Source organism: Crotalus tigris, unplaced genomic scaffold, assembly GCF_016545835.1.
Source record: "Crotalus tigris isolate CLP2741 ecotype Arizona unplaced genomic scaffold, ASM1654583v1 scf7180000019068.10715455, whole genome shotgun sequence".
NCBI lineage: Eukaryota > Metazoa > Chordata > Lepidosauria > Squamata > Viperidae > Crotalus > Crotalus tigris.
This window is the reverse complement of record NW_024097358.1, coordinates 6,468,756-6,485,185: the sequence shown is the minus strand read 5'-3', so window position 1 is coordinate 6,485,185 and position 16,430 is coordinate 6,468,756. Positions and strand designations below refer to the sequence as shown.

At 44.5% G+C, this 16,430-nt stretch overlaps 1 protein-coding gene across 9 annotated transcripts in view; it reads right to left on the bottom strand.

Moving 5' to 3' along the window:
* DMXL2 (Dmx like 2) overlaps positions 1-15,815 on the bottom strand; it is a 68,610-nt gene extending 52,795 nt beyond the window's left edge. For 5 of the 9 annotated variants that reach the window (XM_039358859.1, XM_039358857.1, XM_039358860.1 and 2 more), the window contains exons 1-5: positions 15,118-15,812; positions 4,753-4,875; positions 4,328-4,399; positions 2,283-2,361; positions 792-954 (exon numbers count right to left, since the gene is read on the bottom strand). In XM_039358859.1, the coding sequence (XP_039214793.1) occupies positions 792-954; positions 2,283-2,361; positions 4,328-4,399; positions 4,753-4,875; positions 15,118-15,204 (524 nt within the window). In that variant the 5' untranslated portion in view covers positions 15,205-15,812. Of the gene's footprint in view, positions 1-791; positions 955-2,282; positions 2,362-4,327; positions 4,400-4,752; positions 4,876-15,117 lie in introns of all 9 variants that reach the window. The other 4 variants (XM_039358862.1, XM_039358864.1, XM_039358855.1 and 1 more) reach the window with 2 other exon arrangements.
* Between the last annotated feature and the right edge of the window lie 615 nt (positions 15,816-16,430).

Here is a 16,430-nt window from a genome sequence, read left to right as displayed (position 1 = left end):
GACCCCCAACCAGTCGCAAGTCGAGGACTACTCAACTGGTCGTAAGTCGAGGACTACTCAACTGGTGCAGCACCGTTTGCAGAATGGGACTTTTGGCAGGCTCAGCAGGGCAGAGACAGCCTGGACAATTCCTATTGGCTTTTGAAAGCCAATAGAATTAGACTCTATTCAAGAGAGTCTATTCTATTGGTTTTCAAAAGCCAATAGAATAAAAGGAAAAGGGGAAAAAAATGGCGGACTGCGTTGTTTGGCAACCCCCATGAGATGGTCATTCAACCCCAAATGGAGTCCCGACCCACAGGTTGAGAACCACTGACTTAGACTCATATACCGCTCCATAATGCTTTACAGCACTCTCTGAACAGTTTGGAGAGTCAGCATATCGTCCACAACAATCTGGGTCTTCATTTTACTGATCTTGGAAGGAAGGAAGACTGAATCAACCTTGAGTTTGTCAGGATCGAACTCCTGACAGTGGGCAGAGTTAGCCTGCAATACTGCATTCTAACCACTGCGCCACCACAGCTCATTGAAACAGTTCCCATAACTTATTTTTAATCTTTGGCTTTCTGAAAAAGCCAAGGTTTTGAAATAGCCTTGTTCTGGAAGAAAACTCTTTGCAATTTGAAACGTGCTGGGAAAAAAACATCCTATCGATTTTTTTTTGCTACTGGACTTTCTAGCAGCAAATCTGGGACCCCATCTGGATGACTAGATCGCCAGTAAGCAAAAGACACAAATGTTTCATGACACAAATGTTTCACTGCCTTTTCTTTTCCGTCTTTGCTTACCTGCACTGCCAGATGCATTTCCAATCATTTAGAACAGGATGGTTTTTATCATCTTTGAGCCCGACATCAAGATTATCTTCTTCCTCATCTTCTTCTTCCAACACATCCTTAGCAGGAGGGGCCCACAGTTGTAAATTATCCGTTGCGGTGAGCAAGCGATTCCCTAAGAGTAAAGGAAGTTTTTTTTTTTTTTGTAAAAATTTTTATTTTCAATTTTACAATACGTAACGATCTTACAAATACTTCAGATAAAAAATAAAACCAATTGATACACACCACATTCGGTCTTGCCCGCCCATTTCCCCCCAAACTGCATCCCACCTCAAACCAACTTACTTCTTTCCCTCTTTTTCTTCACTCACCCCCTCTCCTCCTTCACCTCCACCTTCCTACTTACTTCTCACCTTCTTCTTCTCCCTCTTGATGCGGTCCAGGGGAAATGGCTGAGCAGTTCCTCTCTCAAAATTAAAACATTAATATTATATACAATAAGACTATTTCTACTTTATCTGAACTACTTAAACTTCAACACTGATCTAATATGTCTCAGCTTCTACAACAGCCTGCTTATCTAGGATAAGCTTGGGATAATATGCGAGGAGAAAAATACACTGGGAAAAAATAAACACATTTCAGTAGAGAAAATAATTCTATTAACAGAAGGAGCGGTTTGGTTATCATAGTTTGCAATATTACTACTACATTTCTATTGGCAGCTCTGAAGCCCTTCCAGGTGGAAAGCTGGTGACATCACCGTTGCCCAGGGTGGCTCCTTTTATGTCCCCGTTTAGCTACCCACTGAAGTGGTACCCATCTATCTACTCAGTCATTCACTTTCACACTGCAGGGTTGGCAGGAGCTGGAGTGAGTGACAGGAGCTCACGCAGTCCCACAGCAGCAACCGTGTCTCAAACGCGAGCTTGCTAATGGTCAGGTCATCATATTAACCTTGTGAGTCTCCCTGCTCATTGTTTGCAATGAAAAATCAGCAAGACTGTAGTTTGTCTATCAAACTTTGTGCTTCCTTCAAACCAGCCCCCATCTGAATATTTGAAGTGTGGTTTGCGCATTACCAAAAGTGGAAGAAGTCTCCCCAAAGAGGAAATGACTCTTGATGTTTCAAACATGGTCTCACTCAAAACAGCCTGTGCGTGTAAGCTTTTACGCTTGCAATTTCTGGCTCATATTAAGAGTTCTCTATATGGCACATAATACCCTAAAGATAATTGGAGCCTCCAGAAAAGCTACTAAATATTATTAGTGTACAACCACTTCATCAACAGAACAAGATGGATAGATAGTTTATTAATGGATTAGACTAACAATGGTATCAAGTACAAAAACATATATACAGTAGAGACCTGAATCAGCTTTTTACTCTATTGCCTTCCGCACTATGGAAATCAAAAGATTTCTCCAAAGGTGACACCCCAGATTAACTTCTTGCACCTCTACACACCTTGAGAGGTGACAACAGTCACACTTTCTTACCTTGAGGATCCCATGCCAAGTTGAAGGTCATGGAAGTAAGGAAAAATTGTCCAGTTTTCTGCCATTGACACTTGAGTTGCTGCGGGACAAGGGCAAAAATTAGTCATCGAGGACCACAAGTGATGTCATTCTTTTTTTGATTATCTTTGGTGGACAAAATTAAGCAATCACACCGTTGGCCAAGAGAATGATTTAGTGCTAATAATGAATGCCAACCACATCTGCAAATTAAGCACCTTGAGAAGTGGAACACAATCACAGCTCTGACATAAAAAAACAAGCAGAAAAAATATGCCTACACTCCCGCTGTTCTCCATGAATAGCTAATTCTTAGTACATCAAGAAAAAGGCGGAGAAAATTAGCTTGATGCCCCATTGCTTAATTAGGAGGAATGAAATTAAAGATTTGCATAAAAAAGTCATACAGAGAGAGAGAGAAAGAGAGAGATTCTTGGGCACAAAAAGATGGTTACAAAAATATTGTAGAGAAGTTACTTAGCGTAAAGAATGCCTACATATAATTGGTTCTGGCTGCAAATTGTATTATATCCTGGTTTTGTAGGGTGTTGGGATTACAATGAAAAAAAAAACCCTACCCATTTATCTACCTATTCAATGCCCAGCATCTTTTGATAGAGTTGCAAAGACCCACTGAATAAAATCCCTTAGACTGTGTTGCCATTCAGTGTTACCCACGTTAATGTAGATTGATCCATGATAGGACATAGTCAAGGGCAATTCTCCATGGTCCTAACAACATGGAGAAATATTTAACTCTCATCTTAGATCAGATGGAGAAGTTTCACAAACATTCTAGATCTGGAACAACAGCCAGAGGGAAATTCTAACACATTCTTACTCCAGCCTTGCCATGTCTTCTAGTCCTTTTATTACAGCCAACTTCAGTGTGGCAGCTGACGCTCTACCTATGTCGTAAAGGAGCCTTCACATCTCATGCGCCGAAGTTCAACTTTCATAAGATGTTATGGCCAAAGTCTCAAGGGAGTGAAAATCCAGTGCATCTCCTAGGGGTTGCAGAATCCACGTAATGTAGGTATGGGGCAATTCTTGCTTAACAATGGCAGTTCGGATGGAATGTCCATTGTTAAGCAACACAATCATAAAATACAATGTCATGTATTTTATGAGCCGAGGTGGCGCAGCTGTTAGAGTGCAGTACTGCAAGCCACTTTAGCTGACTGTGTTCAGCAGGTCAGCGGTTCAAATCTCACCGGTTCAAGGTTGACTCAGCCTTCCATCTTTCCGGGGTAGGTAAAATGAGGACCCAGATTGTTGGGGGCAATGTAAATATATATATATACATTGCTTACTGGTGTACACCGCTTAGAGAGTGCTTGTACTTAAAGCGGTATATAAGTCTCATAAAATAAATAAATAAATAAATGCGACTGTGCCACTTAGTGACATCACTGTTGTCTGTTGCCATTGTTAAGCAAATCCTGCACCTTTGTTAAGCGCAAGGTTACTTGGTCACTTTTTGCAACCTCCTGCCAGCTTCCTCATTGCTTATTGGAAGGGTGCAAATGGCGATCAAGTGATCACAGGATGCTGTGATGCACTTCAGGTTGGTTGCCAAGCACCCTGATCATGGTCACAAGAACGCTGCAACAGCTGTTAACCGGAAGACCAATCACCAGTACTTTGTAGCTTCAAATAGTCATCCAGCAAGTGGTCATTAAATAAGAACTACCTGTAGTGACTCTTTACTCTACCTCTTCCCAACTGTTTTCCCTTGTACTTCTCAGCTTTGCTTCCAAACCAGCATGTGAGAATGGTTTTAGATGTTATATAAGGTCCTGGTTGGAAAGAAAAGGTCTGGGAATTCGGAGAAAAATTCAGAGGCAGGTCAGCTAAAGAAATGCACTTTTTTTGGGGGGGGGGGTCTTTAAAGCATTATTTTGCAGTCCAAACGAGTTGAGAATCCGAGTTTGGCTGTGAAGCGAGTTTTTCTAGTCTCACGAATGACATTGCAAAAGAAAGACTCTATGAGCAATCAAAAGTAAAAAGGACAACAGAATACTTACACAATTTCTCTTATGAGAATTTATCCCCAGGGGCTCAAAAATACACACAGTGTTTCCATAAGAGGCAGCAATCTGAGCAGAGAGAGAGAAGAAGCAAAAAGCGAATCTGCGTTTAAACACACAATACAACAAAACTTTACAACCAGTGGTGGGATTCAGCCGGTTCGCACCACTTTGCCAGAACCGGTAGCTAATTTTTTGCTGCCCAGGCTCAGAAAGGACTTCTGGAAGTGGCATCCACACAAAAACCAGTTGTTTACATATCTGAATCCCACCACTGCTTACAACCAAAGGGCGGATCAACCAGAAATGAGTTATCTTCCTTTTAACGAGAATGCAACTCCCATTGCAAGCTTCCATCTTGGTATTTACGAACAGAGCTCCTTTTTAATAGCCACAACACCCCAAGACTTTAAATCTCTTACCCGGCCTTGTTGGGAACATTCCACACAGCTGACCTGGATGTTTCCATGCTTCGCACCAGGAATAATTTGCACGCATTCAAAGTCATTGGCCAAGATGACAATATCACACCCAGAGCCGTAAGCCTACATGAAACAAACCAAGAAAGAGGAAAAGATGATTCTTGTCTTTATTGGCTTGAAAAGGAACTAGTGGCAAAAAAAAGCGTATATATTTAATTTAGTCTGATTCTCAGAGACTGCCTGGACAAGTCTCTGCATTTTTCTGGTTAAGGTTTTTCAGAAGTGGTTTGCCATTACCTCCTTCCTAGGGCTAAGACAGTGGTTCTCAACCTGTGGGTCGGGACCCCATTTGGGGTCGAACGACCATTTCACGGGGGTCGCCAAACAACGCAGTCCACCATTTTTTCCCCCTTTTCCTTAGCTGTGCTACTCCCTTTTATTCTATTGGCTTTTGAAAGCCAATAGAATAGACTCTCTTGAATAGAGTCTAATTCTAATGGCTTTCAAAAGCCAATAGGAATTGTCCAGGCTGTCTCTGCCCTGCTGAGCCCGCCAAAAGTCCCATTCTGCAAACGGTGCTGCACCAGTTGAGTAGTCCTCGACTTACGACCGGTTGGGGGTCCGGCATTAAAAAGGTTGAGAACCACTGGGCTAAGAGAAAGTGATTGACTCAAGGTCACCCACCTGCCTTTGTGCCCAAGATGGGACTAGAACTCACCATTTCCTGATTACTAGCTTGATGCCTTAACCCAGTGGTTCTCAACGTTTGTGTGACGGCGACCCCCGTCACACAAACGTTATGCGCAGGCGCGGTGCGGCCCCATGCACGGTGCAGATGCGCGGCGCCGTCCCCATGCGCGGCACGCATGTGTGGTGCCTCCCCGGAGGGGAGAAAATGGCGGATCGCCGCCTTTGGCGACCCCCGAAAAATGATCGATCGACCCCAAAGGGGGTCGCGACCCATAGGTTGAGAACCGCTGCCTTAACCAATATACCAAGCTGATTTCCTAGGTCCAATTTACCCAAATGCTTTTAAGACAGAATCAGTCATCATAAAGACTGATTGATGATATTCTGATAAAATATTTCTGTGCAGGCTGTATAAAGGCAGGCATCTTTGTCCACAGAAGAGTCTTTAGACTACGATATCCACAATCTTTTGCTATTAGCCACGTTGACAGGCCAAAGACTACGATACCCACAATCTTTTGCTATTGGCCACGTTGACAGACCAAAGACTATGATATCCACAATCTTTTGCTATTAGCCATGTTGGTAGGCCACGTGGACAGGCGTTGAAATCAAAACATCTGGACTATGCAACTGTTTGCCTAACCTTGAACTGCAGCAATGTCATTTCACTGGTCTGAAAACATTCTGCTTCTGGTGACATTTTTCTTGTCTGCCTATTCTGAGTTATTATCAGTAGGGACCTTATCTGCAGCGATATTTTAAGAAGAGAGTCTGGTTATAGACTCTCTAAGTCATGCTATAGAACCGGTATGGTGAAAAAAAAAGATATTTGCTAACTGTGAGGACCCACCCCACTCTACATCTTAAGGAGACAGAACTCTAGGAATATCTCTTCCAACAGGCACCTTTATTAAGATAAGATGGTTGCAGGCGTGCTAGACAGGATCTGGGGCCCAAGCCCTACCATTCAAGGTTTTAAGTGTTCCCAAGCAACCCCCACCCCACCATCCTTCCAGCGACAATCCCAGGCATCACATTTCCACCCCCTTTTCCTCTCGACCGGCAGAAGGGAGACTTCAGAGAGTAGTAGATGAAAGCTGATGGCCATATTGTTATGGTCAGTCCTCTTGGTGAGAATCCACATTCAGTCCCTTTGAAGTTTTAATGAAGGAAGTGAGAGCCATAAAGCCCCTTTGCTCATCCCCCTTCCCCTTCGTAGTATGACAGAATCCAGAGGGGGCAGAAATGGGGTTTTTCCATAGTCGATAACTAGAAATGAAATATAATTGGATTCTGACACTAACACTGGCTAAGCTTCTAACCATTAACGTTGAATCAAAACAAATATCATCGTCTGGACTTTAATGTTGTAAAGTAAGTTAGAAAAACAATACTTGTTGATTGCTTAGGATGAGCCAAAATCACCTGAAAGGCAACCAGGTCTGGGAATTATAGCCTTCAATACATTGATCAAGCATGTGGGTGCATGCATTGTATGCAAAGCTAATTAAAAAAAATCACAACATTTGCATAGGTGCAGGAAATTCTAACCATTCCTCCCTCACATTCTGTTTAAGTCTTATGCATTTTAATAGTGAAACTATGAATATGTGTTTGAGAAAAGTTCTGGGGGCAGAGGTGGGAAGGGGTGGTAGGAAAAGAACCTTAAGGGTATTTGCGAAAAACAGAAGCAGTGCGGAAAGTCAAGTTGTGTTTCTGCAACAGTAGGCAGCCTTTGCAGACCAAACAGCTCTGCAGAAGCATGAAGTACAAAGCCTCATACCACCCACACAGATTTAGTGCCAGCTTTAGTTGCTCGGCTACCTACAGTCGAAAATGGGATGGAATTTGCAAGCTGCCAGAAGCAGGAGAATGACTTGCAAGATCCTCAGAGGTAGGGGAAAAATGGTATTTTGCAAAAACCTTTTAAAAAAAGTTCATGTCCGTCCACCCCCAATAGCACTTAGCAATAGCAATAGCGCTTAGACTTGTTTACTGCTTCGTAGTGCTTTACAGCCCTCTCTAAGCAGTTTTAAAATGTCCACATATTGCCCCCAATGATCTGGATCCTCATTTTATTGACCTTGGAAGGATGGAAGGCTGAGTCAACCCTGAGCTGGTGAGAATCAAACTCCTGGCTGTGGGCAGAGTTACGCTGCAATACTGCATTCTAACCATTGTGCCACAGGAAGGAAGGAGGGAAGGAAGGGAGGGAGGGAGGGAAAAAGAAAGAAAGAAAGAAAGAAAGAAAGAAAGAAAGAAAGAAAGAAAGAAAGAAAGAAAGCAATAGCACTTAGACTTATGTACCGCTTCTGGCTGTGAGCAGAGTTACGCTGCGATTCTGCATTCTAACCATTGTGCCACAGGAAAGAAGGAAGGAAGGAAGGAAGGAAGGAAGGAAGGGAGAGAAAGAAAGAAAGGAAGGAAGGAAGGAAGGAGAGAAAGAAAGAAAGAAAGAAAGAAAGAAAGAAAGAAAGAAAGAAAGAAAGAAAAAACAATAGCACTTACACTTATATATCGCTTCTGGCTGCGGGCAGAGTTATGCTGCGATTCTGCATTCTAACCCCCTACACTGCAACGGCTCAATCAAGGATGGAGATCTGTCCACATTCATTAAAAGATATGAGCAGCCTTTGATTTATGGCCATTTGTTTAGCAACCGTTAGTAGTTCTAACAGCTCTGAAAACACGGACCTGCGACCAGTCCTTGTACTTACAACTGTTTGCACCTTCAAAGGATCAAAATTCACCTGCTTGGCAACCGGCACCTATTTATAACAGTTGCAGCATCCCGAAGTCACACAGTCACTATTTGTAACCTTCCTAGCCAGCTTCTAACAAGCAAACTTAAGGGGGGGGGAAGCCCAATTCGCTTAACAATCATGTAGTTCACTTAATGACTGGGGCCATTTGCTTAATGACTGCAGCAAAAGGCTGTAAAGTCAGATGCAACTCACTTAATGACTGCCTCATCTAGTAATGGAAGTTCTGGGTCCCAGTTATGGCCGTTAAGTTGAGGATGACTTATGCTGAAATTCCTGAGTTGAGCTGAAATTCTGGGGATTTTGTGAGCATATTCAGTTTCCTATGGGTGGCATTAGAAAAGTGATTTACCATTTATTTTCCTGGGATAATAATGATAATAATAAAGTTGGAAGGGACCTTGGAGGTCATCTAGTCCAACCCCCTGCTCAGGCAGGAAACCCTATACCATTTCAGACAAATGGCTGTCCAGTCTCTTCTTAAAAACCTCCAGTGTTGGAGCATTCACCGCTTCTGGAGGCAGGTTGTTTCACTGATTAATTGTTCTAACTGTCAGGAAGTTTCTCCTTAGTTCTAGGTTGCTTCTCTCCTTGATTAGTTTCTATCTGTTGCTTCTTGTCCTGTTTTCAGGTGCTTTGGAGAATAGGTTGACTCCCTCTTCTTTGGGGCAGCCCCTGAGAGATTGGAGCACTGCTATCATGTCCCCCCTCATCCTTCTCTTCATTAAACCAGACATACCCAATTCCAGCAACCGTCCCTTGTATGTTTTAGCCTCCAGTCCTCTGATCCTCTTTGTTGCTCTGACTTTGTTTTTTCTGACTGCACAGAACAATGTGCAACTGTCCCAGCTGCTTCTCCATTCATTTATTATCTAGGTTTAGCCTTTCAAGATCAACTAACGTTGGCTGCTATGACCTTGCTTTCCATAAAGTAATGTTGTCTTTGAACTGGACTGGACTCCCAGTGACGCACACCTGTGCAGATATAGAAATGATTTGTTTTCTGCTGAGAAGTTTCAATTCCCCAGTTTAAACTGCATCACAGGTTGCTATAAATAAATACGAGGCCCCAAGGACACCACGTCTTAAATAATACAGACACCGGATCCTCTATTCGTCCCGACACAAGGCTGCTTCAGATGTATCTCAGGTGCCAAACCCACCAAATGACCAGCATCCAAAGTATTGCTGCTATTGTTTTCAATAGTAATGATATATTTTTTTCTTTCATTGTTATGATTATCGTGGGTGTTGTATGCTGCTCTTTGAAAACAATCCCAGAGAGACTTGTAGGACTCAATGCATAGAACAGAGGGTCACAAATAGTATGCAACCGACACAATTGTAAAGCTGATAAACCACAATTGGAAGCAAATATAATTGCAAGGGATCCCTGGCTGCCTTTAAACCGGACGCAGTTGAGAAAATCACGGGCACCGCTCCATAAAGCAGGACACTGGCTTGGTAGCTCACGTACACCTAGGTCAGGGGTAGGCAACCTTGGCTCTTTTATGACTTGTGGACTTCAACTCCCAGAATTCCTGAGCCAGCACTGGAATTCTGGGAGTTGAAGTCCACGAGTCATAAAAGAGCCCAGGTTGCCTACCCCTGACCTAGATCAAGGTGAATGGTCCAACTGGTGTCTATCTTCTGTCCCTGCCCCCCATCATCTCCTGGCCCACAAAGGAATGATAGGTGAGAATAGCTGGAGTGGAGTGGATATCTACCACCAGATACGAGAAAAGTACAAAGAAGAGGATAAGGAGATGAAAGTTTACAAGAAAACCAGAAAGCTTACAAGAAACAAGAAAACAAACAAACAAAAAAATCCTACAAAATTGAGTGGGCTGTATTGCGATAGAGTTTAGTTTGACTTCGAGATATGGTTTGTTTTGGCTTATTGTAGCCGTTATGAACTATAAACATACAGCAGCAAACTTAGACCAGTGCCTTTTTACTAGAAGAAAAAAACAAAATTCCAGGTAACCAGTGTTGCATAGTGGAAGGAAGTGTTGCACAACGGAAGAAAATCTAGATTCTCTGACTCAAGTTAAGACTGAGATGGGAGAAGACAAACATACTTTGCTAACACTCCATCGCTTTAAACTTTAAAACTATGTCTACCAATAAAGGAGAATATTTGTAGCTCAGGGCTGACATGAGGGGGTCTTTGGTGCTCTGTGAACTTGGTTGTTTTTTGCAGACGTTTCATTACCCAAACTAGGTAACACCCATCAGTGCTCTGATGAGGTTGCCTAGTTTAGGTAATGAAACCTCTTCAAGAAAACAGCCAAGTTCACAGGGCACCAAGGACCTCTTAAAACTATACCTACAAGGTAAAACTTTGTTTGAATGGACTATTTAGTGCAAAACAAGACCATTAAACTCAAAGTATCTGTTAAATCTCAAATTTGAGCCCATGCTTCGCCTCCGTTGAACAGACATCCAGTAATTCTGGAGAGTTAAATGGGGTTGAAAACCAGATTCAAATTTAGCCTCTTGTGCACGAAGTCCATTAACCTGAGATCCATTCACCCAAAGAATTTGAGGGTCACTGAGTCCATTCACTCCAGCCGTCTCTCGCTCAGGCTTGTGCGGTGCTGCCACCGGTTCAGCTCATTCCCCTCCCCCGCTACCACTTTTCTAAGATGGTCGCGTACCACTTGCCAGGTGCCAATGTAGCACAGGTGGTATCTGTACCACTGGTTGAAAAGCCCTGCTCTACATCTCTTATTTTAACACTGTGTGCATTCTGACCTCTGGCGCAGTATAAAATTTAAAAATCTAGGACTGCACTAAAATACCATCAGAAGACCAAATTCTGATTGCTAGAAATGGTGTGCAGTACGGAAATAATAGCTGCTATCAAACCCAAGCAAGCAAACCCCCCAAAATATAATATTAACTAAAAGAGAACAGCCACCCAAAGACCTTGATAACAGCATTATCCTTTCTGGCTCAACAGATTATATCTTTGTCATAATTAGCTTACACTTTCTAACCGTGACCTAAGACCACCCCCAGTTCTTTAACCAAGATGGCCCATGAACGTATGGCCTTGATGATCCTAAGAATAAGAGATGAGATGCAATTGATGTCTCATCTCCCACAGTTCCTGGCCTGCTGTTAGCAAATCGTCATCGCAATCACCATCTGGAGCTGCAATGGAGTCTACACATTTTCATCTGATAAAAATGTGGGAAAGCATTCACGCCAGAAAGGAGGAAAAAAAAAGAGAGAGAGAGTGAGAGAGAGAGGGAGAAAGAGAGAAGCGCCAGCAGCTACATAATGCAGTTAATTTATCTTATGAACTGGAGCTGAATGTCTCCTCATTAGAAGAGATGACATCAGCTGGCACAAGTAGCAAACGAATGTCCAACTTGGTGGTGGCCCTCCAGTGTCCTTAGAAGTCAGGAGAGCCGCATTAGCAGCAGAAAAAAGGAGAAAGAATTTGTTATTTGTTTCTTGTCTCTCCAGAACATCCGTGGCTTTCTTGAACTACTCTTAAAGACATGGCTCTCATGAAATCCTAAAAAAGAGGAATCAACAGGTTGACGTAGCGATTGAAAACTATATTCTGCAGAGTTTGGACAACAGGTTCTGGAGCCTTTCCACCTCAAGACTCACATTTTGCCCTCTGAGGTTGTGTTTCTCAAGTTCAGCAAGTTTAAGAGGTATGGATTTCAACTCCCAGAATTGCTGGCTGGGAATTCTGGGAGTTGAAGTCCACCTCTCTTAAACTTCCGGAAATTGATAAACACAACTCTAAAAGCTGCTCTTATTGGTATAATTCTACAAATTGGTAAATACCCAGAAACCAAAGCTTGTTGGGAAGTGGGTCAGAGTGGGTTTTGCCTTCCTTTTCATTTCATTTTTAGAAAGGAATATTAATATCCCATTTTATATCATGCAGAAACAGCCAAGGAAACAGCCAAGGAAAAGAGGAATTTGAGAAGATGTTTGCAACCAAATAGCTTCACTAGGAAAGAGGCCAACATCTTTTTATAGAATTAGAATTAAGCCATTTCTTCAATAAATAAATAAAATCTTTCCTATTCTCCTATATCCTATTAAATGAAGAATCAGAAATACACATTTGATTATTTCTCAAATGCACTATTTTTTTCCTACAGCAAAAATCTCTCAGAACAACTCAGAATAAAAACTCAAGTAAAAACCAAAGGAATTAAAACAAAACAAAGTTGCATTTTGGGCAGGATTTAAAAGCCACAGAATCTTACTACATTTAGGAAAACTGATTTCCCTTGCAGCAAATATAAAATTTAAAAATTTATCTCTTACTGTATGATTATAAAAAAGGTCCACTTTCTTCTATTGTCAATTTTTCCTTCTTAATCATCAAAACCACAAGTGCATTTTTGTTTCGTTTTGTGCAAAATGTCTATAAGAGGTTTCCAGGCAGTCCAAAATGTAAATATGGCCTTTTCTCTAATCAAGGAAGCCAATTTAACCATCTCAGCAAATTCTTTCATCTTCACCTACCATTCCTCCATTGTGGGTAATGTGAAACTTTTAAATATATAATAATCTTTTTGCAGTTGTCGTATCTTGTTCCAGGTGAGCTCAACATGGACATGTCTCTGTACCTTCTTGGCAACAATACAGAAGTGGTCTGCCATTTGCCTAAATTTGTTTTTTTTTCAATCTAGCTACATACTTGGATTTTTCCTGGGGTCCCCATCGAAGTACTAACCAAGCCTGAGCCTGCTTAGCCTTTGCTGGCTGAGGAATTCTGGGAGTTGAAGTCCACAAGTCTTAAAGTTGCCAAGGTTGAGGACCCCTGATCTAGCATATGTATCTCAGGATCTTTGTTATATTAGAAACACATCCAGAGAAGTCCTTGTAACATAACATCTCTGAATCAGGAAACCAAACGGCTGTGTTTGGTCTCCTGGTTAAGGCACCAGGCTAGAAAGTGGGAGACTGTAAGTTCTAGTTTCACCTTATCCATGAAAGCCAACTGGGTGGCTTTGGGCCCCTCACCAGGAGATGGTGAGTTTTAGTCCTGCCTTAGGCACGAAAGCTGATTGAGTGACTTTTGGCAAATCACCAAGGGGCAATGACTTCTAGTCCCGCTTTAGCCATGAAAGACAGTTGGATGACTTTGGGCCCATCACCAGTAGAAGGCGAGTTCTAATCCCGCTTTAGCCATGAAAGCCAGCTGGGTGACTTTGGGCCAGTCATTCTCTCTTGCTCCAAGCCAACTTGGGGTTGGGTTTTTGTTGCTACTGAAAATAGGAAGAAGAAGATGTTTTGGAAACATTCACTGCCTTGAGCTGTTGGTAAAAATAATAAAGGCAGGATACAAATTAACAAACAAAACAAATACATCTAGCACCATGTAGTTTCTGGTCTTCCTAACCTCAATGCCTCTCGGCCAATAGGTTTTGAAAACTGGAAATCCCACCTCATTGACGCTATGCAAATTTGGCTCACAAAGAAGGGCCCCTCTGCAATCTTCATGAATATTTACCTTTCCTTATCTAAAGATAGTGATTCCTGTTTGGGGGGGGGGGAAAGATCACAAGACACGCATACCAGCAACCACTGTCCGTCACTAGAGCTTTTGAAAACTTTCATGTCTGGATTTCCAATGGAGTGGAGTATATATATTTTTTGGCATTTGGTAACCTGGGCCATATTTTCTCCCCATACAGTTTTTTTTGACACTTCCCCAAATTATCCCACCCTTTTCTTGAGCACCAGTAGAGCAAAATCTTTCTCAGATCACCCTCTCCCCCACCCTAGAAGCCCACACAAAACACAAAAGTACATTCAGGGTAAATCTCTTGGGATGGGAAAAGCTCAACCGTGCTTTCTCTAAATCTACGGCTATGGATCGGCTATAGATCGTGCTATTTACAAATACACAGGCACACACCTTTTCCCTGCAACATACTAAGTTATATATTTATAAGTGTGTACAGGCAGAGAGAGACTGTGGCACACCCATTTGCACAATCAAAAGGGTCAGTCCTAGAGGAGATCAACCCTGACTGCTCTTTAGAAGGCCAGATCCTGAAGTTGAAACTCAAGTACTTTGGCCACCTAATGAGAAGGGAGGACTCACTGGAGAAGAGCCTGATGCTGGGAAAGATGGAGGGCAATAGAAGAAGGGGACGACAGAGAAGGAGATGGCTGGATGGAGTCACTGAAGCAGGAGGCCTGAGCTTCAATGGACTCCAGAAGATGGTAGAGGACAGGAAGACCTGGAGGAACATTGTCCGTGGGGTCGCGGTGGGTCGGACACGACTTCTCAACTAAGAACAACAAACCTCTCCCCCCAAAATACACATCCATGTACAATTTCCTTCTCGCACGCCACATACTACTGTCCCCTGATCTGCAAGACCAGTTCTCTGACATACAAGGTACTTTTATTTATTTTTTGAAGTGTTTATTTGAATCGTCCACTGGCTGTGCACCCATTTTAAGACAGGCACCCCAGCCCACCCAAGGGAGGGACAGAGGCAGGCACCTTCAACCTCCGTACGCAGGCAACCTTTTTTTTTTCCTCCCCACGCACGCCTGCGCAACGGAGGATGCGCTGGCCATACGGTGCGCTCCGTGTGTCCCGGGAAGGGGAGGGGAGAGGAGGCGAAGAAAGCCGGTCCAGCGTCTCCGGAGCGTTTCCCTCCCCCGCGCCATCTCTCCCCCCCCCCAATTCCCGAACTGGGGAATGGATGCTGATGCTGAAGATGCTGGTGCAAAACGCTGCCCGGCTCTGGATCGCAGCCTTGCAGGGGAAGCCGGGCGCGGCGAGCAAAGGAGTCCCCCCCCCCCAACCTTCCTCCTAGTCGGTTAATCATCAGCCTCAGCCTCCTCCTCCTCCTCCTCCTCCTCCTCCTAGCGGCCTCGGGACCGCGGGCCTCTCCGCGCCCGCCCTTACCGTGAACGGGGTGTCGTCGACGCTGCCCACCGAGTCGCAGTTGTCGCCCGGGTTGACGGCTCCGGTGAGCACCTGGTGCAAATGCATCGCGCCCGGCCTCGCTCGCTCGCTCGCTGCCAGCCAGCCAACCAGCCAGGCAGGCAGGAGGCGGGCAGGGCGCCCTCCGGCTTGCTCCGCTCCTTCTGCGCGCAGAGGAAGAGGAGGGCTGCCACCCGGCAAGGCCCGCCTGCCTTCGGATCTCGCCCTCCTTCTCTCTCCTCTCCCCGCTCCAGGAAGCCAGCGGCGGCGGCCGAGCAGGGAAGCCTCTTTGCGGCGACCGCGGCGCAGGCGGGCGGCCCGGCGCGCGCGCGCGCTCCTGGAAACAGCCGCGGCCGCAGCGGACGGGGGAGGAGGAGGAGGAGGAGGAGGAGGAAGAGACGGGGCGGGCGCGCGCGGCGCGCGAGGGAAGCCCGGGAGGAGGGCGAGGGCGTAGCGCGCCCCCGCCCTCCTGCCAAGCCCTCCCCGGGAAAACCCTCTCGGGCGCGCGCAGGCGGGGGAGATCAAAGCGGGGAAGGGGGCGCGCGCGCGGAGCCGGAAGGTTGGGCGGAAAAGAATGAAAGGAATGGGAGGGAAGGGAAGGGAGGAGAAGCTGCGCTAAGCCTCTTCTCTTCCCTTCCCTTCCCTTCCCTTCCCTTCTCTCCTCTCCTCTCCTCTCCTCTCTTCTCTTCCCTTCCCTCTCTCCTCTCCTCTCCTCTCTTTTCTCCTCTCCTCTCCTACTCTCTTCCCTTCCCTTTCCTCCCTTTTCTCCTCTCCTCTTCTCTCCTCCCCTCCCTTCCCTTCTTTTCTCTTCCCTTCCTTTCCCTTCCCTCTCTCTCTCTGTATTTCTCTATTTCTATCTGTCTGTTTGTCTATTTGGCTGCCCCTCTAATCTCCATATCTTTGTGTATATCTATTTTTTATCACTTCCTGTTTCTCTCTTTCTTCTCTTCTCTTCTCTTCTCTTCTCTTCTCTTCTCTTCTCTTCTCTCCTCTCCTCTCCTCTCCTCTCCTCTCCTACTCTCTTCTCTTCCCTTCCCTTTCCTCCCTTCTCCTCTCCTCCCCTCCCCTTCCCTTCTTTTCTCTTCCCTTCCCTTCCTTTCCCTTCCCTTCCCTTCCCCCCCCCTCTCTGTATTTCTCTATTTCTATCTGTCTGTTTGTCTATTTGGCTGCCTCTCTAATCTCCATATCTTTGTGTATATCTATTTTTTATCACTTCCTGTTTCTCTCTTTCTTTAGCTCTCTATCATTCATGCGCACGTGTGTGTGTGTGTGTGTGTGTGTGTGTGTGTGTGTGT